This window comes from Numida meleagris, chromosome Z (genome assembly GCF_002078875.1).
Source record: "Numida meleagris isolate 19003 breed g44 Domestic line chromosome Z, NumMel1.0, whole genome shotgun sequence".
NCBI lineage: Eukaryota > Metazoa > Chordata > Aves > Galliformes > Numididae > Numida > Numida meleagris.
In genome coordinates this window covers 36365373-36390502 of record NC_034438.1, presented here as the reverse complement: position 1 = coordinate 36390502, position 25130 = coordinate 36365373, and the positions used below count along the sequence as shown (strand labels likewise).

The 25130-nt window shown below is 36.0% G+C and overlaps 1 protein-coding gene and 1 long non-coding RNA gene across 8 annotated transcripts in view; one reads left to right on the top strand and one right to left on the bottom strand.

Moving 5' to 3' along the window:
- The window catches only part of LOC110389853, a 48940-nt gene extending 40481 nt beyond the window's left edge, over positions 1–8459 (top strand). For 3 of the 7 annotated variants that reach the window (XM_021380858.1, XM_021380852.1, XM_021380851.1), the window contains one exon: positions 5507–8459. In XM_021380858.1, the coding sequence (XP_021236533.1) occupies positions 5507–5674 (168 nt within the window). In that variant the 3' untranslated portion in view covers positions 5675–8459. The remainder of the gene's footprint in view (positions 1–5506) is intronic. The other 4 variants (XM_021380854.1, XM_021380853.1, XM_021380856.1 and 1 more) reach the window with 3 other exon arrangements.
- Positions 9586–23518, bottom strand: LOC110389855. Its single transcript, XR_002433410.1, has 3 exons — positions 23391–23518; positions 22890–23063; positions 9586–13480 (listed from the first exon to the last, which is right to left on the bottom strand). It is a non-coding gene; the product is annotated as an uncharacterized LOC110389855 (long non-coding RNA).

Below are 25130 nucleotides of genomic sequence, written 5' to 3'. Positions count from 1 at the left end.
TAACTAAATACAGAATGTACACAGGAGATCTGGGAACAAACATGTACTTATTGTGTGATGAATAAGCAGAAAAATATGTCTATATCAAAATAGTGTCACAGTACCCTGGAACAGTATTTCCACAGGCAACATACCAGAAAGAATAAATGTTCAAGATGTTCCCCACAAAATAATGGGTAAGGTTTCCCGCATGACTAAAAGTCATATTCCATTTTAATATATAGTGTTTTGTAAACTTTCACAAAGCAGGAGGAAATAAAATATTTCTATCAATAAGACTGAGCTGCAATAAGTCCCTGAAAGGGAGGAGGTCAGAGTTTATAAGTATCCATCAAATGCACAGTGAAAAGAAGATTGCAATCAGCAAAGAAAAAATTGCACTTGATAAAAATGAGGTACATTTTTGAGTCTGTAGAGAGAGTGCACTTATCCTCTGGTGAACCAGCTATTTCATAAGAGGCACTTAATAACTACTAAGGTATTTTGCTCAATTTAATATAATCTTTACATAGCCTGGGGTTCCACTATAGCACAGTGCAATTTCAGAAGCAAATAGATGCAAATATGTGGGATTCGGGTAACTTAAGGCTTTTAAGATATCCTCTAGTCAGATTTTCTTAAAAAGTTCAGTTGCAGAAACACACATACATATATGTGACATATATACATACACATTTGCATTCTTATAAATGCTACAACTGCTTATAGCTGAAAATGAGCATCAGACAAATTCTCTTTTCCAAATACTAAATGCATTGTTTTCCTTATTACAAATATAAATCTGAAGTGAGTGGGAATTTTTTCTTCATTTTGTGGTCTCAAACAGCGATGGCCCTGGAGATGTATACTCCAGCTGTTCCTACAGAACATCTGGTATGAGGGTCACCCTTATCAAATAAATCCTCCTGCTGCATTCTCTCTGTACTTGAGGCAGAGATGAGGTTTACCTGGGCTGGCTCACTCCCCTGCAGTAGCAGAGTGACATGGCCATGGGCTAAATCTTGTTCTCCAGGCAAACAAAGCAATAAGGCAGTCTTAAGGTCTCCGTAGCCTCACTGTTTGCATTTGTGGTATGCTCAAGAGCAATACCAGAGGTGTGTTCTCCTAGCCTTCACCTTTTCAATGTATGAAATTGGATTTGTTGGAGTTCACTTCTCCCACCATTGCCTTCTCTATCTCAGTCTTGTTACATCAGTGGCTCATTACTTTGCCGTCTCTACTCACCAAGTTCCTGCTGTTGGCTGCATTTCATTTCCACCAGTCATTCGATTCCTTTGTTCTTCCATTTCAGTACCCTTTAGCTACAGCCACAACTGCAGGTTTAACATAAGGAATCATTTTTAACTCATTGAAACACACAAAACTTTACTAGATTATTTAAAGTTGGCTACAGGCATAAGGCAATTAAACTCTGTCCCTGGTCTTATAAACATTTCAGGACATTAATGGCATGCTCTGCAAGGCAAACAAGCTGCACCGTGTGACAAACAGAGCACTCTTTGTGAAAACTGTTTGGGTACTCCAAGGGAAAGCATACCTCATGTCTATAATGTGCTTGCAATGCCAGAGAAATTAGGGGCCTCTTGCTGTGACAAGTCCTTTTACTGGAGAGGTTGTGGTAGATTTGGTTCAGTGATCACACCCAGCATTTCTGGGGAGGCTAGGAGTCTGAATACAGCTACTTTTAATTAATGCTGAGACAGGACAACTGTTGTATTTTCCCAAATACTGTTGCTCTGTAAAAGGTATGATCACAGGGAACTATTCCAAACAAAAGGGGAAGAAGAATCTTAAAAGCATTTCTGCTTTCCACAGGACAGCAAAATGCAATTTTTTTATGTTGACAAATAGTTTGGAGACAAAAAAGAGCCAGAAATTATTAATGATATTCTTTAAAATCTATAGTGGGATTACCATCTTTTTGTATGTGTTTTTGTTTTCTTGTAAGCCAGAAGATGCAATATCTAAAGTAAGTACTCATCAAAAAATTTAGACTCAAATTCTGAAATTTTACGCTAGTGAAACAACTGAAGTTACCTTTTGCAAAAGATATTCTCAGTCATACCCATATACTGTATGCAAGACACAAAAATATCCTTTTTCTACAGAAAACAATCTGAAATGTGATACATTATCTGTTAATATTCGTAAACTGAAATTGTTTAAAGTTTGAAATCTATGCTTGAAATTTGAATTAATTCAATATAATCTATTGCAAGTAGCACCTACTTTGTTCATCTCTCAGTATGCAAAAGAAATGATTCATTCCTGAGCAGGTAATCCAGGCTGAGTCAACCAATGAGCAAATGACAGTACAAGAAGTTGTTTGTTTAGCCATAGGAATGATGATGTAGTTTTCTTTGGCAAAAATAAGTAGGTTTCTTTTTTTCCCTTTAAAAGTTACATTTTTGCTGTCCTTTCTCTCTCCTTCATGACCTTTCTTTTATATAATACCTCTCTAAAGGAATTTCTTTTTCCATCTTTGCTGTATCGGTTAGTACTTAAATTATAATATGCTAATAGATATAATTTGTCTAAATCCATAGTACCATATGCAGAATATGTATTTCATTCCTCATTTTTCCTCTGTTTTCATGGTCTCATTTTAACAAGACCTATGAGCCATTGACAAATTCTAAGAAGATTTGATTAGCATCTGTTTTGTGTTAATTTAAGGAGTGAGTTTAGAATAAAGGTTTTTTCTACGTTTCTGCTTATGGACTGCAATTTATGTCATAGTGCGAGAAGGTAAGCTCTTATGCAATGCAAATGTTGAACTGAAAAAATGTTAGGACAAAATTCAGCATTGTCTATGGTGCTGCATTTATCAAATTGTTCTTGAACTGTACAACTAAACGAAAATTCCAAGTAAAACAGTTTTGTTCAGAAAAAAAAAAAAAAGTCACTTGAAACAAAATTTAAATACCTTCTGTTTCTCACAGTCAGTTCTGCAAACGTGCACGTGTCTGGGTAGTAACTGAGTAAAAATGTATTGAAATGTATGTTCTCCTTCAAAATGAGATTTTGAAATGCTTAACTTCCATTGCTAGTTCAATACTCATAGAAACAACTAAATTCTGGCTTTCTGAACTGCTGTTAGTTGCCATAGCAATGCTGTTGAGATGAATATTTTGACATGAACAAAGCTGTCTCCTGAACATCTTTTATGGTTTGCCCAAAGTTCATTCATTTTTCAGCCAGATCACTGCTTATTTGACAGTTGCTACTGAGAAATCTTGGATAGATCTGGCTTTTTTCATAACGTTCTAAAATAAACACCATAACAGTGGGTGCTTACCTTTCTAAATTTCCAATCCTATGATAGGATCTAACATCTGTCTTTTAGTTGAGGGAAACAATTTCTTACTGCCTAGGAAATGCTTAAAGTTTCATATCATATTTATACTACAATGAAATCTGAAAGTAATATGAAATTACTCTTTTTTTTCCCACTCAGTGTAGTTTCTAAGAAATACAGGCTTAACAACTGAAATAGGAACTGTAGATGACGGGTGAATCTAGCTAAGGCGGCACATGTTTTTATCTTTATAGATTTTATCTTATTATTATTTCCTTTAAGAAGGGAAATTGAAATTGTGTTTGTTTCAGTCTTCTAACATAGGAAAGCTTCCAAATACAACAGCATAAGAAGGTAGACAAAAAATAACCATAGCATTTCTGATACTGAGAATGTCAGGAGAGGCACAAACTGGACACAATCTACCAATTTCATCATTTTTAAGGGTGTGTTACAATAATTTCATTTTAGATTAATTCAAATTATATTGATAAACTATATAACAATGGCAACATGTTATTATTTTTTCACTTTGGATTTTAAAAGATAAATAGTACCACTACAAAGGAAAAACAAGAGATTCTGAATATTTGTAAATATTCAATACTATCAATACCAATAGCTTACAATGAATAAATGCAATATCAAAGAAAATCCAGATTACATTCATAGATGGCTGACTAATGAAAGCACAGATGTCTTTGACAGAAAACTATCTGCCTAATACAATATCTTCAGTAGTACAGAGGATACATGGAAACAACAGAATGAGGTACTTGTGTTTAACTTGATCAAACTTTCATTCGTGTCCTGGGAGGGTGAAGCATCGTTACCGAATTATTTTTTTAATTAATTTAATTAATTAAATTTCCTAGGAAATAATATTTAAATTCTTTCCAAGTCTCAGATTATTAAACTTTGTTTTCAAAACAAATAATAATTTTCATTCAAATTCATTTTTTACTTCTTTTCCAATGTATACTTGAGCATTTTAAGAATACTAAATTATGTCAAATTCCACAAAGTAGTTTTATTACAAAATGAAAAATGAAAAATGATCTTCTTTCCTTTCAGCTCATGTTGTTTTGCCTTCTTGTCATAGAATTACAAATATAAAATTAAAATTATTTGTAAATATTATGGAAATCTTGGAAAAAAAATCCACTGACTAGTGGTGAAAATGTTTTTAAATGTTGAAAATAAAAATATCAATGTACTTAGAAAAATTCACCTTTGATTCATGAAAAGTAAGCACAGCTGCCTCAAAATTGTCATTTATTGTGGAAAAGATCTCATTTGAAAACATAGCTACACCATTTTGACTTCTTTAGTCTTCATACAATCACAGCATCAGTAACGGAATTATAGAAAGTTTGACTTGGAAAGGACCTTAAGCATCACCTAGTTCCAACACCCTTGCCAGGGGCATGGACTGCTTCCACTACAACAGGTGCACCATCCCAAAGCACCATCCAGGCTGGTCTTGAGCACTTCCAGGAGTGGGTCATCCACAACTTCTCTGGCAACCTGTTCCAGTGCCTCACCACCCTCATAGTAAAGAATTTCTTCTTAATGTCTAAACACAATTTACATTCTTGTAGTTTAAAACCTTTCCGTATCACTATACTCCCTGTTGAAGTGTCCCTCCCCATTTTTATTGTAGCCCCCTTTCAGATACTGGAAAGCCACCATAAGGCCAGCCCTGAGATTTCTCTTCTCTAGGTTGATCAACCTCAAATGTCTCAGTCTTTCTTTGTATGAGAAGTGCTCCAGCTCTAAGATTATCACAGCCAACTTTTGGACTCACTATAATAGATCTTTGTCTTTCAGCTTGGGGGCCCCGGTAGTCCAGGTGGGGTCTTATGACAATGGAGTAGATGGGGAGATTCACTTCCTTCATCCTCTGTCCATGTTTCCTTCTTTTGGTGGAATCCAGGATACAGCTGGCTTTCTGGGCTACAAGCCTATATCGCATGCTGAGCTTTTCATCCACCTGCACACTCAAGTCATTTTCCACAGGGTTGCTCTCAATCCACAGGAGAAAGCAACATGTTAATTATTGCCCTAAACCTACAATTCCTTGATAAATCTGAAGGACAACAACGTATGACCATTTGAAATCACTGTTATTGGTGAGTTAAGAATGTGATGGGTTGACCTGGGCTTACTGGCAAATGCCCCCCAACCTCTCTCTCTTCTGCTCCTCAGCAGGACATGGGGAGACACCGTGGACTGCAGTTCTTCAAGACTGGGTCCATGCACAGTGCTTTAGGAAGAAACCACTCCAGTGTAGATTCCCTGTGGATTCCTCACTGCAGCTCCTTACAAGGTAAACTGTGCCAGTGTGGTCTTTTTACCACAGACTGCAGCTCCTGAATGCATATCCTGTGTGTCACCTCCACACTCTGCAGCTTCCTTCAGATCATACCTATTTGCTGCTGTGTGAATCTTCTATAGGCAGCAGTGTGGATATATGCTCCAGCATGTCCTGAGTGATCAGAGTTACAAAAAACAAATAGAAATCATTGTTAGGACCATTGTATATCTACAATGTTATTTAATTTCAAACCTGAGAAACTGGAATTTTGACCTTACAGTTTCTGCCTTTGAGATCTATTGTCATCGTGTCTTCATGAGTTCCCTCTTCAAGAAAAGCCTGTACTGGATTGCACTCATAACAAAAAATGGTCAGGAGCAGGGAAGTAATTATTGGAGATCTGGTCCAAAGCCCCTTGAAATCTCTTATCACATACACTGTATTCAGTGCATCTGAACTGTTATTTCACCATGGTTTGTAGTGTTTCAAAGCATTTTTAGTTACTTTTTGAAATAACAATATTTACCAAGAACAAAAGAACAATAACTGCCTAGTACTAGGCATTTCACACTTGCCTCTTAGTCCATTTCATAGAAAAATCAGAACAGTTCAGGGTTGAAGAGACCTCTGAGATCATCTAGCCCAACCATTTACTCCAGGCAGGGTTATCTTCAGCACGTTTCACAGTACAACTGCACATAGCAGTTGGATTTTGAATATCTCCAACAACAACAAAAAACTCTACAACATGCATCCAAGACCACACTGTAACCTGTAATTTGGTGAATAAAATCCTTCGAAATCATCATCATATTTAGTGCCTGTGATTCTGCTCTTAGTCAACTCAGAAATTTAACTTCAAGTCTGATTTTGAAACAGTTGTCCGATATTCAAGTATTCTTTACCCTGCAAATATTCACTAAAAGCAAGTACAGGAAAAATGTTGTCAGTGTGTACTTATACAGTGTTTTACACCAAATAAATCCTCAGAGGACTGTCTTAAGCAAGTCTTGGAAAGGCTTCTACATTAATCAGCCATACATAATAACAGAATAAGGACTCTTAAGTCTTGAAATGTACCACACTGTAAAGTGAAATAAGTGCAAAACACTGCAGCCTTTAGTGATACAACACTCTTTCAAGGGCTCTACTGTTACTACTTATAAAGGTGAAGATCTCCTCATGATGAAATACTGGTGAACAAAATTATAAGCCTAAACACATCTTTAAAAGGTGTGCTGCTCTGATGAACAAGTTGTGCTGGAAGTTTTGTTGATAACCTGTTTTCTCCCTCTGTGTCAGTGAATTCCAAGATAATGCAATATTTTGAAGCACTGTTACAAACATTAGAGTACAATCTCTATTTATGCATACGTGTGAACTCTAATAGAGATAATCTTAAAGGAGAGTCCACTACCAAAGATATGTGAGTTGAGGCTCAAAGCTCATTGGCTTCCTTTTTTTTTTTTTTCATCTGTCTCTCTTTAGAACAACTACAGTATCTTGAAGCTTTTATTCTCACTTTTCATTGCACTGTTTTGCTTTATTAGTTACTTTTTTTAATACTTTGTGGAATTCCATCAGGGGTTCTTTTGGTAAATTTATGGAGTTTTGATGTTTAGCTTTCTAAAGTGAGCTTCATTTAAGATATACTCCCATATAACTCCAGAGAAACACATACTTGTTTTGTTAAATATTGCTCAGGATTTGCGCTGCATAGGAAGGAAATAATTTGTCTAGAGATATCTCCTACATCTTGGTTTTGTCCACAGCTGGGAAGGCATGTCAGTAATAAAACCTTGACTGCAAGGAATACTCTCTAATGAAGGTAAAGGTAAAATTAGGAATGGATCCTTGAACATTCCGTGGATGTGTATGCAGCCCACATATAGCATGAAATGTTACATGTTCCACTGTGGCTGTCAGCACAGTGGAAATGCCCACCAGCAAAAGGTCTTTCACAAGAAGATTAGGGCTGTGAGCAAATTTTGGAGCATAATTTTATGTTATACTGGCAACATTTGATTGTTGATTTTGATACATCAGCAATGACCACCAATGTCCTCCTGCAGCAACACATCTGTGCATAAAGTCATGAAATTACACATCTCTATTTAATGTCATTTTTGCAATGTGCATCAGGATCTAGGGTACATACACAAAATAAGAAAAAAATAGATGTATTCAGACTCTGTGTGTGCGTGTGAAATCTCTGTCCTAATAGAATTGCTTTCTTTTTCTCAAAATGAGAAAAAAAACGACAAAGACTGATCACTGTTCTTTTGTACACCACAAGGAGGTGCAATTGGTCTTCTCTAATAAATATTTGCCTTTTTCTTGTGATTTTGGTTTTCTTTGTTGTTGGCTTGTTGTTTTTTGTTTTATTTTGCTTTGCTTTGTTTTTTTTGGGGGGCAGTGTTCTTTCCACACTTTTAATGCTTATTAACATTCCACAAATGCTGATGCTTTTCTTTGAAATGTCCTTTTTGGCCTTAGACTGAAGGTAGTAAAAGTTCTTTCTCTTTTGATCTTAGCTCTTAACTGTGACCTCTTCTTTGTGTAATTACATCTACTTTTTTTTCCTCATCAGTGCTTCAGTTTTCTTGCTAATCTCACATCCCGCTCTTTGCTGGTATACATACAGAAAGAAAACTGGATCACGAGGAAACCTCCACACTGTCTTGAGATTTTTTGGCTTGCAGATAGTGTGGAAATCACGCTAAATCAAAATAGTTATAGTAAAGAATGAAGGTCATGGGACAATTCAGCACTGTAAGGGAAATGCAAAGAACATTTATTGTTGTCAATTTGTTGAATGTATCAATAAAAATTTGCATTACTTTATCAGTTGTCATTAATCTTGCTCTTTGATATTGTACATAAAGAGTAGTTACCATTCCATCTTGGTCATAGTTATGGTCATAGTTAAGGTAAGCTTTATGTAAGAGCAATCAACTGTAATTGATTTTGTAGAAGGCACAAGGTGAAAACATGCTGTACTGAAATATCTGCTGTTGGCTGAAACACTACTAGAACTGAAGACAAGGAGCACACAAAACACATACTCCTGTTACAGAACAGGACAGAAGATTTTTCATAAGAAACGGCAGTTGCTATTTTTCAAGTTCCATATGCTGACTTCCAAGAATCTTCATTGTTCAGCTCACTTCCTATTTCTTTTCTCCTATCACACTTCTTTCCTCTTTGGAGCTGAACTGTTAACCAGTCTTCAGGATTCAGCAGTTATCTTTTATCTTGTTCACCTTTTAAAGCAGATGGAAAATCTGAAGCCAGAAGGAGGGACTTCAACAAAACCATTTAGCATATCTGCAAAAGCTTCATGTATGTGACATTTTCCTTAGAATTTGAGTAATTTTACTTTTGTTCTCAATTTCATGCTTCTTTTGGTCAGTACTTTATCCTGAATCTCACTTTGCTCTTCTTTTGTAAACTACACTAACACGACTAATCTGACTGAGGTAGGGATATCTTTGTCCCAAAGCTCCATTAAATAGTGCCTTAGCTATTACATTTTTCTATCAGTGCTTAGACCACATTACTCACTTTCCTCTCACACCTCTCCAAATATTTGGTGTGTGTTGGTTTTCATTGTTTCAGCTATCTGTTCTCTGTAGAGAGCTTTTCTGTTGCTTCTATTTACTCTGTGTGAAAAAAACATGATCACATTGCCTGGTGACTTCACTCAACTTCTCTATACAATAAAGCTATACACCCTTTTGTTCCTTGCATGTCATAATTTGCTTATTTCTAAATTTTCTGACATCAATATACTCACTCCTTCCTGATGGAAATAAATTTATTGTTTATATTGTTTTCAAATTTATTGTTCTGATTTAAAAAATTTGTTCTAAACATCTGAGTACATAAATTTATTTTTTCATCTTTCTCTGATGGTTTTCATAAGAAAAATGAAATTGACCTCATATAGAAAAGAAAATGCTTTAACTTATTTTTGTTTTCCCCCTAATTTCACTTCCAACATGTGTTTTTCCATCCTTCATTCTCCAGGTGTTCATTAGAAACTATTTACATAACAATCAATAAAATTCTCCAAGCTAAAAAAAAAGCCAAACAAAAAAATACCAAAACCCACAAACAAAACTAAAAACAATTCATTGCATTTTTCCTTTACCTATACTGAAAAAGCAAAAATATGCTTAGAAGAAATATGTGTTCTTACTCACATTTTCAAGGAGAATGTAATGAGCCTGGACATACAAAACAAAAAAAGCTTTAATCTGGTGTAGGCAAGACCAGAACTTCTAATTCTTTGCTGATGCAGCATCTTGTTCCCTGTCCCTCCATGATCAGTACTGCTCCAGAGGCATTCATTATCATTACCATCTATTTGTTCCATACCAAAGTGGTAATGCTGGATCCATCTTCATTACCTACTCTTGTTGAAACATAACTTGAAGTTGACTAATCTATTTCAAAAGTTAGTGCAAACCATAAATTCTCCCTGACAGTGACAACCATTAATTGCTAAACTGAACACTTTGCCTGTAGAGAAAAGCCATCTCAACAGTTTTATGCCAGTATCAATTTGCTATCCTGAAAGAAAATAGCATGTCTGCAGGAAGCTGAAGATGAACTTATGTGCGCTCTCCACATGTAAGCATTGGAACAACTGGATAAGCAAAGCAAATCAGAACACCTAGTTTTTTTCTTACAGGGATCTGCTTGCATTTCTCTCACTCAAAAATAAACAACAAAAGCACCACACTAAGTCAGACATGTAGCAGAGACAGCATGCTAACTCAGCTGAGAGCTGAGGCTTGCTGGATACCATTCCTGTAACACCTCTGCCTATGTGGAGCTAGGAGCTGCAATTACCAAGGGAGGTACCTCTGCCTTTGTTAGTGTCTCCTACTACTGCCTGTGGTCACATATTCATTGAATAAAGATGGAGAACTAAGTGTAAGTTTTAGCTTTTCAGTAGTTGCGCTGCAGTTATAATGCTATCATTTTTCAGCACATTTAAATAAATGCTAATTTTTGCCTCTCAATGAATGAATGGCATTCCATTCATTAGAAGATTATGGACAATGAGAAATCACAGATTTACCATTTCATGAACAGTTCTGTCCTCAAAGTTAAATAAATCTGAGGCAAGGGTTTAATGTTTGGAAATAAGTACTTTTTATCATGTGAAAAAATCCATATTGAAAAATAGAGGTGTGTTGAGGAAGAAAAGATAGGAAGTAGATGTTAAAGTAAATTCAGTTTGGGAATATCAGAAGCAATGTCTTTGGGTGCAATGATACTGCCGAAGAGCTTTTTGATTTACTGGTTAACCCTCAGCTACTGCACTTGTTAGTATGCTGTCTGCCTCCCTTCTGAATCAAAACCCTGACCTTCCTCTGACACAAAATCTAGACATGCTCTAGAATACGTCCTTCTAGGAAAAATCCTTGTAAAAAAAAATCTGAAGAAACTACACTTCAGCACAATACTGGAAGGTTTCATTCCTTCTTGGCATCTACCTGTGTCATAATTACTCCTGGAGAAGTGGAAGAAAATCTCATTTTATTTCAAAAAATTTGGATTGAAACTGCATACATGGAAAACTCAGCTTAAGTTCATGAGAAGCCCATTCTCAGCATGCAGCCCCTCTGGACTTCAAAGATTAGTTTCAAATGGCGTGGTCAAAAATCATGCTCAAAGGTCAAGGTTTCTCTGCAATAGATTACTTAAAGTGTCATGACATAGGTTGGTGATTAGGAAAATTAGGCTGGAAGATGATATTTTCCAAAAAACTAGTATGAATAACTCCATCCTATGTTCAGTCAGAATAAGCTGTGGAATATTAACGACAGATGATAGGAAAAATAGAGGGAGGAGTGGAACTCTTATGTATTTTCTACACAGTAGGTTATTTAAATAGAAATATAGACCATGCTGACCAAAGTGTTGGGCTGAAGTTCCAGTGAGCAGGGCTGTCAGGTTTATAAATCCTCATTTTTACAGAGACTGTGGAAGACTAAGCACTCCAGCAAGCCAGTTATCAGCAGTCCAGGCAGAATTTTTTCTTTTTTTTGCCTTGGTATAACAACATTTTCACTGACCTTCTTTCATTTGGCAAAAGGATAGAGAGAGAACTTCTCAGGAGGAATTTTGCCTCAAAATAATTTATCCCCACAAACTAAAATTACAAGTCTAATACTTCCAAAGGTGTGCCATTCTTCTTGTGCATTCTAACAGTCCCTTTTCAACTTTGAATTTTTGTGGTGCTCCTTAAAGTGCTGTATGCACACTGGAAATGCAAGCTATTGGTCAATTTCAAACTAGTTCTGTAGTCGTGTTGTTAAAGGGGACACAGTGCATTGTATTACTCAGCCTTAACTGAAGTACACTCTACCACACCCTCACTGGATGTAATCCAAGGTGTTTTATTCTCTAGCCAGTTCAAATATGCCTAGTCATACTGTAATTATTCTTTATCTCAGTGCAATACAAATTGCTGAAATGAAATACTTCTTAACCCTTACATACTGTTCACAACTAACCACTATGTGAAAAAGAAAGTATAAAAGATTCCTAATACCTCTTTTTGCATAATTCCTGGAGAAATCCTCTATCCTCAGAGTCCTCAAAGAAGAAATACTGCAACAGCCATTTTTTCTCTTTTGAAATCATTCACCCGAAGTCTCATTACCTCTGAGAAGCTTTGTTTTTGGGATCTTCATAGACCAGAGCCTCAGGTTGCACAGCTGCAAGTTAAGTGGTAGTGGATTTTTAATTTCAGCAATTAATCACAGATTACTTTAAATCTCTGGCAATTTCTTCAAAAAGCCGTTGTTGCAGCAGTCCTAGTTTCTATTGACTTTTATGTATCTCATGATCTAGTTTCTTATTTTCTTTGGTCTGCCACAAATTTCTAAGGTTACCGATTCACTACAACACTACACTGCTTTTTTACTGAATCCGTAACTATGCTTAGAAAATTAGAGTAACAGATCATTGTTCTCAGCTTTTAAATTAATTTTTAATTTTAAAAATGTTGAATAGTAGCATTACCAAGTCATTTAAAAGACATGGAGCAAAACCATACAAAAAACACTCACTTAAAGTTTAGAAATGTACCACACTGTAAAGTGAAATAAGTGCAAAACACTGCAGCCTTTAGTGATACAACAAAAAGCAGATGCAGAGGACAGACCAGCTAGGCAAGTAAATCATTAACAGCCTGTGAACATGAAATTGTGCTGTGAGAAGATTAAGGAACTCCCAGATGTTCAGATAAAGCAGCAATACCATTTTACACTGCGCTGAGCAAAGTTCATTCTTATTTACATTAGCACCAGAGCTTAAACTGCAGCTAAACTCATCACACCACTACTACATCAGCATCACTACACCAGAGTATCATTTCTGTAAAGACCTGGCTAAGAGCATGGTTTCCAGATATTGCTAATCAATCTAAGCAGCATTTTAGCTACATAGCAAGGGACGTGCATCTTTACAGTTGTGCTGTCTCTATACAATCTCAAATAGGGTTCTAGACTTTTCTGAAACATAATAAAACCCACAGTAAGCAACTATGAATGACCAAGAACAATGCTCAGAAAATCAAAAACATATACAGTAAAATGGACAGGATCAAAAAGTAGACAGGATAAAAAGTATTTTAATACTGCTACCTTGTTCATCTTTCATTCTGAATTTCCATGAAATATTCTTCCAGGAGACAGCAATAAAATAAGGTCCTTACATGGCAGAACAAGATAAAGCTGGTGAAAACTCCTTAGGCAGTGCTGGAGGCCTTGTTCACCATAGGACAGTTTCCGCTTCCTGTCTTTATGCTAGTGAGTTTCTGGGGTTGAAAGCATTTGGAAGCATTGCTGCAAGCCACAGAGTACAACATTATAAGAACACTGAAAAGACTGTAAGACCATTTGAAAATATAACTTGTCATCTCCAGTTTTTCATTTATTTTTCATCAGATCTGTTGACAAATAATAGTTTTCTTCTTTAATCTTACATGTTGAATGGTGAATGAAGTTAAGGGATAAACCACAATGAAAACATTAAAGAAAAGCCTTTTACATTTGTTTGAAAATTTTCATGTAAAAGTATTTTCAATGGAAATGACTTTAATTTTTTTTTGTTTGTTTCTTACGGAAGAACTACTTAAAAAAAATTAAAAAATTTCAAAAAAATTGCTACTGTGTAATGTTAATCTCATGTAATAAACTAGTTATCTGCACTTCTTTTTTCCTGTTGTCTGCAATATTCCCTAGAGATGTGACTGCAGTTCTAACATATTATGTGCCCTGGCACAAATGCAGTTTGCTGAATACCATTTAGTGGAGATCAAGTGTTCCTCCAGAATCCTTTTTCTTTTAATAAGATATAGCCTTTGATACAAACTTTGCTTTTATTCAGCACTTTGCTTTTATTCAGCAGGTACCTTCTTCAACCACATGGTTTCTGTACATTTGGAAGTCATCTACTTAAGAATAGCAAACATTTGTCACCTATTTAATTGCAATGTTGCATTAACAGAGACTCCTTGTTTACCTGAGAGCGAAACTTTTGTTTCATGTGCAAGAATACACGTGAAAATCTGTGCAAAATTTCAGTTTTAGCAGCTTGCAGTTCAAGAGGGTTTTGCTGAACTTGTGCTTGTTTGTTTAATTGAGAGTGGCAAGCCTGTGACCTCAGTCTGCAGTGTTCTGCAAACTATTTTAAAATATTTTATTACACATATGTTCATTAAGGAACCATTTCTCAAAGGAGTGAAGAAATAAAATTACAGAAATTAGTTTGTTCAGATTAAAAAAGTTAACATGTCCACCTACTGTACTAACCTGATTACATTAGTGAACGTTAAGTTAGACAATAGCCAAAAAAATGAAAATCCAGAAAATTTAGCAAGAGAACAGAAGGGACATACTGACAATGAAATCTAATGAGATAAGGAATTAGTCTTCAAATCAAAATGTAGCTAATCAATTTTAATATACGCTAGAGTTGAAGTAAGCTAAATACTGCAGAATAAATCAAATTCTATCTCCAGTATTCCACAAGTCATCAACAACAACTAAATAGTATTCAGATTTACCTTGAAGAGAATAAGAAAATAATTTTAATTTATTCTTGCAAAGAATTCAAAATAGTTTGGAATTGAGATGGACATGTACAGGGAGTAGATTTTAACAAATCACTTATTTCAGAGTTTTTTGAGGATTTAACAATCCAGGGAATATATTTTTATTCTAAATCCTCTGCTTGTTTAATTTTCTCTATAAGGATGTAGAACATTTCCACAGGAAGGAGGAAGGCCACTTTTAAAATGAACTCTCTATTAAAACAGCAGGTCTCAAGGAAACAAGAGACAAAAATATCAATTTCACAAAACTCACTAATTTCAGTAGAAAATACAGTGGCTTAAAACTTTATTTGCATATATGAATTTGATAGAATGAAAGAAAACTTAGGATAAATGTTTTTATTATATATATATTATTTATATATATATAATTATTTATATATAATATATAATTATTTATAATATTATTATATTATATATATAAGAAATAATGATGAAAAAAGGCACAAAATATTATAATAACATATGAAAAAGAGGGGAAATCATTCAGCTGAAGCAGTTAAATTCTGGAATTGCTTACTAGATGTGAGTGTTAGAGTGGGAAGAAAGTAAACAAAAGTCTGGTGGTTTAGGCTCCACAGTAAAGTATTAAATAATTTCAGGAGAAGTTGGAAAGTTGGAGAAATATGTTCTATCTAAAAACTAATTTCAACAGCTCCCGACTCATTGTGCACAGAAAACAAGCAAGCAAAATAACCTAAGGCAGGTGTTTTTGTTAAGGCCTTAACTATGATTACAATATAAAAGTCAAAATAAAGAAAGTTTGTTTTTTGTAATTAAACATTGGTCAATTATTATCAAGCCTTCACCAGTCTCTTACTAGTAAAAGTAGGCATGTGCGAGCCTTGCTTAAGCAATATTCACTGTAAAGAAATTGGAAATAGTATTAATCCCCATAGCCTATCAAGCATTCTTAATTTTTCTGCAAAAAATCTCCATTCAAAACTATATTCTACAAAATCTTAAACTGATTTCTCACCCCTGATATTGGATTTAAATAAGAACTTAGAATCACAGAATCATAGAATTAGCTAGGTTGGAAAAGACCTACAAGATCATCCAGTCCAGTCTGTATCCATTTGTAAAAGCTAACTTACTTGCTGAATTATGATTTATTAATATTTTATCATGTTTTTATTTCATATTTACAATTCTTAAACAATGGTAGCAATTTTGTTCCCTTGTGATTTTAATGTTCTATTTTTTTTATGCCCACAGACAAGCTGATACTTTCTGACCACCGCCAAAATTGGTCACAGGCTAACAGGTCTTTACTGTGTTTTGTAAGAGCATCAAAAATTCTGTTTTTTCACTTGGTAAATATAAATTATCTCACAGCTGCAAGAAATAACTTGCAGGGAAACTGCAAGTTTCTCTGATTTTGACACTAACCCTCTTCTCACTTATGGGTTATTTACAGCTTATTTAGGGCCCTGTTTACAACACTGACATTGAACAATGTAAAGGTAGTAGAGGTTGTAAGGACACTTTCTTTTCTGCTGGCTGCCACTGCGCTTTCTTCCTCATGGAACAAAGCAAAAGAAAGCAAGAGGAATAATTGCTGAGTTTTCTTTGCTTGAGTTACTGTTGGAAAACATAGATCTTTAATGAGAGCAACAATAACTGAAGGAGGAAAACAGAAGAATTTTATGACAGATGTAACCTCAGAAGAAAAACAATTGCAACTATTCAGCTACTATTTATAAAATATGGATTAAAAATATTTATAAAATAAATACAGATTATATCAGTATGGGACTGAGATAGCTTTTCAGATACCATTTGAAAAGTCACACCAATAACTACTAATACAATGTTAGACTGCAAGAGGTTTCTCACATAACAGAAAAAAACATAGTTGATTATTAAAAATTGATAATCTAACCAAAACACTTTTTATAATGTAGCACAGAATTCCAACAACCGTTTTCACTACCATAAAACCTAAGGGTATAATCCTAATTAAACATTACATAAATTGAAATAATCCCACTGTTAGTCTGGATTTACTATGTATGGATGTAAATTAAATAAAAACGGAGCCCTAAATGATGTAGGTTGCTCCAAAAGTAATGCCTTCTTTTTATTTCCATGGAAACTAGAATGGATACAAAGAGTGCAATAACACTATTTGATAGAGCAAATTCTCAGGTACAAACTCTATTTGTCAACATATTCACCACCATTAGCTATGCATTTTCACCAGCAGTGAACGAGAGCCTCCACGCGATGCTTGTAAAAATCCTCATGGCCATTCAGAACATGCCTTGTCTTTCATGTTGCTGTCACCATTGCTGAATCACACCACTCAGTCTCACTGTCTCCACTGCTTAGTCTCCAGAAATGTTCAGCAAGCATTGATGAATGTCAGTGGGTGCCATTTTTCCACACAGAGGAATGCAATGACACACCATTGCTTCATATGCACTACCATGTCAGACGCCATTTTGTCAGAGTGCCCCTCTGCTTCCATCTGTCACACGGCAACAAAATGTAACGGAATGTTGATGGAAGGCTCAGCCTTTACTGCCATACCACCAGTAACTGTCTCTGATGTTGTGGACCAACATAACAGAATAGGATATATTACTTTCAGAGCAGCCCTCGCACTTCATTTTCCCTTATGCTATGAGATTGTTTATGAATACTGCCTAGCACCTGCATAATATTTCAAACAGTCAAACACTATGAACAGTAATGAAATGACATTGTAAGACTATTTGCTAATGCACTCATTCAAGTAACATTAGTAGATTTGTATGAGCTCAGTCATAATGTTAGATCTTGAATTCAACTTTTTTTTTTTTGTCAATGGAAATAACAAATAGATAAGCAAAAGACTTAAAGGTTTACTAAATATTTTAATAGTAAAATTATGTGAATATAAAATTTATAATAAATACTATGTTCTTTTTCCAGATGTTGGTGAATAAATGCATTGACATTAAAAATAGGCTGCAAAATAATTCATTTTAACAATTTGTGAATCTAATTTTGAAGGAATTAATGAATGCATTTTGAAAGAAAACATAATACAAGTAATATGGAGAATCAATGATGTAGATACTAAAAATCTTGCAGGAACATTGCTGTAGTTGATATATCAATTACCAAGGAAGTGATATCATAGAATCTCTATTGTACTTTTAATGGCATTTAATTACAAAGAATAACATTAAAATTCAAATCAGGTAGCAATGCATGTTAGCTGAGTACACAGTTGTAATAAATCTTTGGGAGTTAGTCTCTGTTAACTTAGTTCAGATGCCCCCCTCGTGTAGCAAAACTTCCTTCAATACAGAAGTTGTTTTAATATGGAAAACAGCTTATCTGAATAATCAAATGCAAACAATGCTTTTCTAGTAGAGCAGCTATCTTCAGAAAAGTCTCCCGTGAAACTTGAGAGTAAAAGGTAACAAAAACCCACCCTAAAGAGTAACTAAACAGCCACTTAGAGGAAATCCCTTTGTCCAGTAAAAGCTTGTCTTCAGCTTTAGTTCAGGTAGTCATCCACAGAAAAAAAAGAACAGAGGAAGAGGGCTGTTTTTTGTTTTTGTTTTTTAATTAGATACACTGCTGTCTTTAAAGATAGCAGATAGTAAAAAGGTAACCCTTTGAAAAATCGAGAGTTCATTCATGTGAAAAAAGAGAAAATACATCTTCATGTGACAGGCTCTTTAAAGCTTAGCTCCAGTTCAACTAGGCACACTGTGAAAGGCTACATTCACAATTAACTCATGTTTCCTAAATAATAAATAAATGAGAGAAAAAAAAAAAACCCTAAAAAAACCCAACAAAATCCAAAACATCTTTAAGACAGGAGTTAACCTAAAAGCTTCCAGGTAGAGAAGTAAATAGATTTCATCTGCGCTGAACAAATCTGTGCATCCCAGAAAAAAAAGAAAACCACTCCAGAGACTACTTTTCTGCTCAGATACAGCTATAGTCTGAACACTGCTGCACTCCAGGAGCTTCACCCTGTATTTCTTCAATATCTGAGTTTCAAAGAATTTGGTTATTTTTTTGACTGATCTGGCACTGTTCTTTTCATCTTCAAGGGCATGCATTACAAAAAGGGGCATGTGTTAAACATTTGCATTACCTCACTTTTTAGTAAGCATGCTAAATGCATCCTTCACAGTTGAAGAAACAACTGAGCAGTGTTTGCTACTTATATAATTGCCAGCAAATATAAATTTAAAATAAACAGTAATTTGTACATTACCTGATAAAATGTATGTTTTATCTCATGAAATCTGAGACTAAATGTGCAACAAAAATATAGTTCAAGAGGTTGCTTAGCTCTGTAAAAGTGTAATAGCAATATTATACTATACTACACCATTGTTTCATCTCCTCCAAAATACAATACAGTGCTTCACTGCCATGGGCATAATTATGCCTGAAATAAAACCATGATAAATGACACAAAAGTTGCTTCAGCCAAGCCTGATATCATTTAGCAGATGGACTTGTCTGAAGACCTTAAGTTCCTGCTAGCTTGATTTTTTGACTGATAGCACATTTCAAATCAAAATTGATGGACAAGTGCCCAGCAGTCCTCCATCCTCCACTGATCTGAAAATGACTGAGTCAAAAGGTGATGAGTAATATGGCAATTCCTCCATATGTAACTTACTGCTTCCCTTCAGAATGTATTACTGTCTGCAGGGAGATATTCAGCTTTTGTTAGCATAATATTATACCACATTTAGGTTTCTTAGGAATCCATAGTAGAATGAATGAAAACACAAAAGGTGTTAAAATATTTGCAAACTATGAGAATATAGGCAAACCAAATTAAAAAAAAAAAAGCATGCCTAAAACTTAAATCATCTCTTGTTATGAAGATCTGACCTTATTGCACTGCTGGAGCAGTCTAACGGTAACGTGACTAAATGCATGTAATGTATGTAAAACTGGTGTGATATTAGCTTCAGGCATCAGTCAACACTGATAACTATTTTAGTGCTTTCCATACTCCAAGGCTAGAAAGAAAAGAAATATACAGAAAGGGCTTATGTGCAACAAACAGATTTTAAAGCATGGTGCTGGGTTGCCAAATGTTCTGCAATACAATGCAACATCATGCAGGTAATCAAGGCATATATAGATGCGTAGCAGCGTCTGTAGCAGCGTACACGCAAGAACAAGCATAAATTATAGGACAGCTAGAAGGACAGAACAGGACTTAAATGATAAGTGCCCTGCTAAGATGGCTGATCACTCTGTCCATTCATCAAGATACTCAGGAGAGAGTGTTTTCAAGTTCAGGCAAGTCGCTTATGCCCATTACCTTGAGCCTGCTCCCAGTGTGCTAGCTGCTGTACAGCTGCCTGGTTGAATGGTTCCAAAGCCTTTTTTCTGTGAATATGGCAATTCAGTTCTTCGCACATGAAAATCTCTGAGAAATCCCTAAACTTCTTAAAACAATAGCTTCAGAAAATTCTTCCTAGCACATAACTGTAGAAAACAAAATATGACCTACTGCAATAAAATGGAATTCCTTGCAATCCAATAAATAATTCAAATTAAAGACATTTAATTCTATACTGTCTTCATTTTAAAAATATTAATTTGTTATTCACGTAGTCTCAACCGTTATAAAACACTAAATTAGATAGTAAACAATTCTTACAGTGATTTTTTTCATGCTCTCTGAAGTTGTGGCCAGTGGTCTATTCATGAAGACTCATTAGGATTCTTGACCCAGGGTTTTCCAAACAAAGTCTTTTTAAGCAAAGGGTAAAATGTGAAATAAAACATAGATTTGTTTGCTGAATTATGACGATAACTGTGGGACTTTGCTTAACCAGCTTTAGTGTACATATTCAAAGTGAATTTTTGTGATGCTAATGATGTTTGTGGGGTTTTTTTTTGATAACGTATTTCCAGAAAAAACTTATAATAAATAAGAATACGTATTGTCTTTTCAATGCAAAATCTAACTCTTTAATGATTTGCACAAGAAGTCTGTGACAAGTATTATGCAGAACATAATGTTTTTGCACCTTTCTCAGAACACTGTCTTTGAATAATTTGCAGATAATTACACAATTTTTAAAAAATCATCTTGATTTAAATAAGAGAATGAGGAATTCTGTATTATTCAATGGAATTAAAGCTTTGAACTAAAAGAAAGTAGATTTAGACTGAATGTTTGGAAGAAATCCTTTACTCAGAGGACAGTAAGGCAGTGGCACAGTCTGTCCAGAGAAGCTGTGCATGCCCCATCCCTGGAGGCGCTCAAGGGCAAGCTGGATGGGCACCTGGGCATCATGAGCTGGTGGGGGGCTGCCCTGCCCATGGCAGGGGCTTGGAACTGGATGGTCTCTAAGATCCTTTCCAAATGAAACCATGACTCTAATTCAAGCTGCAGTGAAAGATTGCTAGAAGTAGATGTCATATCAACTGTGATAGAAAGGTTTAACTAGCATAACTTCATTGATTCCCACATTTTTTTTTAATCATCTGGACTAGTTTCCAGAAGTGCAGATCTTTCTCTTTTGTTTGGTTTGGTTGTCTTGTTTTTTTGTTTTTTGTTTTTGTTTTTTTTTTTTTTTTGTTGACATGACATTAATTTGTTTAAATTGGCATTTGGGCTATTGCTTCTACATATTTTGGAAAATATTTTGTTCTCCAAGATGATTTTTCTTTCTGCAGTCATTCTTGTTATTTTGCCAGTTTGGGAAGGCACACGCAAATCTAATCTTCAGTTCAGTAAGCTATTCTAGCAAGCAAAATGGCAACCTGAGGTTTTTTCCCTTCTTCCCTTCTTTACAAGCTCTCAGCCCTCTGTCCTTCCTGTCCTTGACCCAGATGCTACCAGACTTATGGAATGCCTGAGAGCTGCAGAGATCAAACATTCAGTGCCTAATCCCATGGCACTCAATGTACCAAAGTCTCATGGGACTTAAATGTCTACATTTCTGGCAGCTAACGGTGCTGTGGTACTTGAGGTCTGAGAGCTGTGTCACAGCCTCTTTGTATCAAAGATGAGTGATGCTCAGCCTACCTTTATGTGAGACAAGACTGCCTGCATTAGTTTTGCAAATAGGTAAATATGTAATGCAGTGTGTGTATATAACGGATATATGTCATGTCTTTAGTGTCCTTTTCTGCTGGGACTGCAGCCAAATTGTCATCACGTTTCTGTTTTCTCATGAATACAGTTTTTTATGTCACATGCAATATGCAAAGGTCTCCGTGTATAATAGGTGAAAAAAAAGTAAAGGTATACTCCAGAATTTGGACACAGAAGGTAATTTCCAACTTCTTAAATTTGATCTTTCTCATTTAGCTCTGTGTACAAACAGGTGCAGAATAAAAGGGTCTTTCAATAGAAATTGATAAAAAGAGAGGCTGATTTTTTCATATGTATGTCTTTAAAAAATTCAGTGTTCTCCTAATATTTATTGGCAAACAATGTGTTATAATTTTTGCTTTTTCCAGTGCAGAAGCAGAATGTTGGCAAGAACAAAGATGTGTTATGTTCTCAATAATCCAGTATAAAAGTGATAAAATGGCTTTCTGGCATCCTGCACCCCGCTGTCTTTCCCTCCAAGCAGCACTGTATGTTAATCATAATATGGCTTCTGTAACATACTAATTCCTAGTCCAAGTTTGAACAGTAAAATGCAGCAGCTTAAACCTACCAAATGTTGCAACGTAGCTTTATATTTTTGAAACATCAACATGAGGTGAAAGTAAAATTAAGCCTACTCTGAACATAATTACGTTCTTATTTTGCATTACCAGGACTAGCAAATGTAGTATATTTGTCTTTATATATTTTTTCTTTTTATTTCAGACATCTTATTATCTTATTGTTTGATTTTTTGGGGAAATTACAATACACAGAGAAGCAAAATGCAACTATCTTATAGTTGCATGCATATTCCTCCCAATATGTCTTTGTTTGCTTCTAAGTCCTAACAGTGGCTGTCTCACACTTCTGAAGAGAAAAGCATAAAGGCAGTCAGAATTTCATTCCTTATGATTTTCAATTTATGATTCATATTCTCCTTTTTATTTTCTTTGTCAATATAATAAAATTATATAGTAGTTAAACCTGTTTAGTTATCTTCAACAGTGTCTTGTAAGTTTCCTTGCTGATGATCTGTTGCAACCGTACTCACCTGCTAGTGCTGTATGTTAATGATTTGTATGCTCAGTCAGAGGGTAAATACCTAGATGCAAGTGCTCATATACTTCGGGCCTAGCAGCCAGGTTGTTCAGCACTTGGCCATGTCTCTAAATACATTTGAAAGGAAATTGCTTGCATCTCCTCATGCAGCATGCACCTTCTCTATCTGGAAAACAAAACAAAACAAAACAAAAAACCCTCTGTTGATAATGGTATGATGATGTGAGAATTCTAAAAACTTTCTGGCTTGGAAAATGTCCTTGGGAAATTAAACCAAAGCAAGCCTTCCCCTTAGGAAAATATGCATCCCAGCAGCTGGGCTCCTAATTAAAGCCCCCTTTTCTGCCCTCAACCTGGAACGAGGTGCTGCAGAGCTCCCCTTTCCCGCCCTCCCTCCCTAGGCCTGTTTTCACCCTTGCACCCCACATTCCCACCAGCCCTCCCTTCGTGCTCCCAAGAACGTCCACAGTGGTTAGAATTCATCAGGTCACACCTCAGCCTGTCAGGACGCGGCGCCTCCTTTGCCCTGCTTCAACCCATTGCTTCATTTCATTCGCACAGAGCCTGGTGACGAGCTGGCCTTGTTAGATGCAAACAACCACAGCCAGCCAAAAGGAGCCAGCTATTTCCTTATTGCTTACCAGTCACATCCCCTTGGCTTTTCTTAAACCAGCCACTGCCTTTATTAACCTCAAGCCAGGCCTGAGTATAGACATAGTCATGCACAAGCCTGTGCATGTAGGCAAATGGGCAGGGAGCCGTACAAGAGCTCAGCTGGAAAGCGCAGGTAGCTGGAGCCACACTGCACCCCTGCCTCGGCCTCTCTTATCCCCGCTTGCTTGCTGGCTGCCTGCCGTAACTCCTCCTCACTCTGCCCTACTCTATGTTCAGCCTCTCCCATCTCTCCACATGTTACTTCCCACATTTCCCTAGTGTGAGGGTCTGGCTCAGTCTGGCTCCTTCCTCCTCCTGCCCTGACAGCACATTTTCTTTTCCACGCTCTTTCCCTGGCCCAACTCCCTGTGACACTCAGCCTGCTCTCCTCCCTGCCCGGACAAAGGAAATGCTGCCACCACGGCTCCCCTCACTTCCTCAGCTCTTACTGCCACCCTCTCCCCCAAGCCTGAGTATGGACTGGGGACATGTATGGGAAGGTGAGGTCTTGCTTGTGGTAGGTCCTACAGCCTCAGCTACACACCCATCCTCCTGTGCTTCTCATCTCTGGGCATGAAGAGAGGAGATCCCAAGCCTCAGAAATGTGGGATTGTTGGCTAGGTCTTCTCCTGGCACTAAAGCCTAAACACTACATTACCTGCACTGTGCACACACCTGAAACCTGGTTTTCACTTCATCCTGGGTCTGTTAAATTTGGTTGTTGCTGTTTTATTCAGCATTGTATTATCTAACCCAACAAATAGCCTGAAGGTAGTTTTGAAGCGAGGTCAGAATCAGCTCAGAACTGGATATATTTAAGATCAGTAGAGATTAAAGTTCATGTTTTTGCATGGGGAATCTTCCAAAGAAGCTCTGTCAAAAAACAATTGTTCAAAAAACTGTTATAATGCATTCAATATAAACATGTCTAAACACAAAATAAATTATAACAAGAAAATTCAGATGTGAAGATCTTTGTGTGCAGGCATAAAATCTAGAGATTATTCAAGGTTCAGAAAGTAGTACATTGCTTTTACACTGGGATCTTTTCTTCTTCCTACTTTGTCTGTGTGTTTCTTAAATGAGGAGAACTACATTTAAATTTAATACAGTCTAACAAAACCTGACGTTTCCATTTTTTTTTTTCCTTGAAGCTATGGAAGAAGAAACAGAACAAACCACTTTCTTCCATGAGTAGTTCACATGGTATTTTGCTGACAGAAATAACTACATCAATAAATTGTGGAAAAAGCTGTTGATAGCATTGCAGTAGTTAGATTTTGCAATCTGAGCTGTTCTCCATTGGGTGCTGAAGTATTTCTGAACAAAAAGCAAAAGTCTGAATTCAGTACAACATTGGATTGAGTATATTTCTCTGATATTTACTGCAGGGAATCTTTGCCTTTTCTTGGAAATTAAAGGCAAATCCATCCACAGGACTCTCTTCTCACCCACTTTGTAGCTTAACAGTATCTGCACTTCCTCTCCCTCCCCTATTTTTCTTTTCCTTTCTCCATCCCCTTTAAGTTGTAATTCAATCTCTTCCAACTCATGATCTCTTTTCTCTTTTTGGCACTCC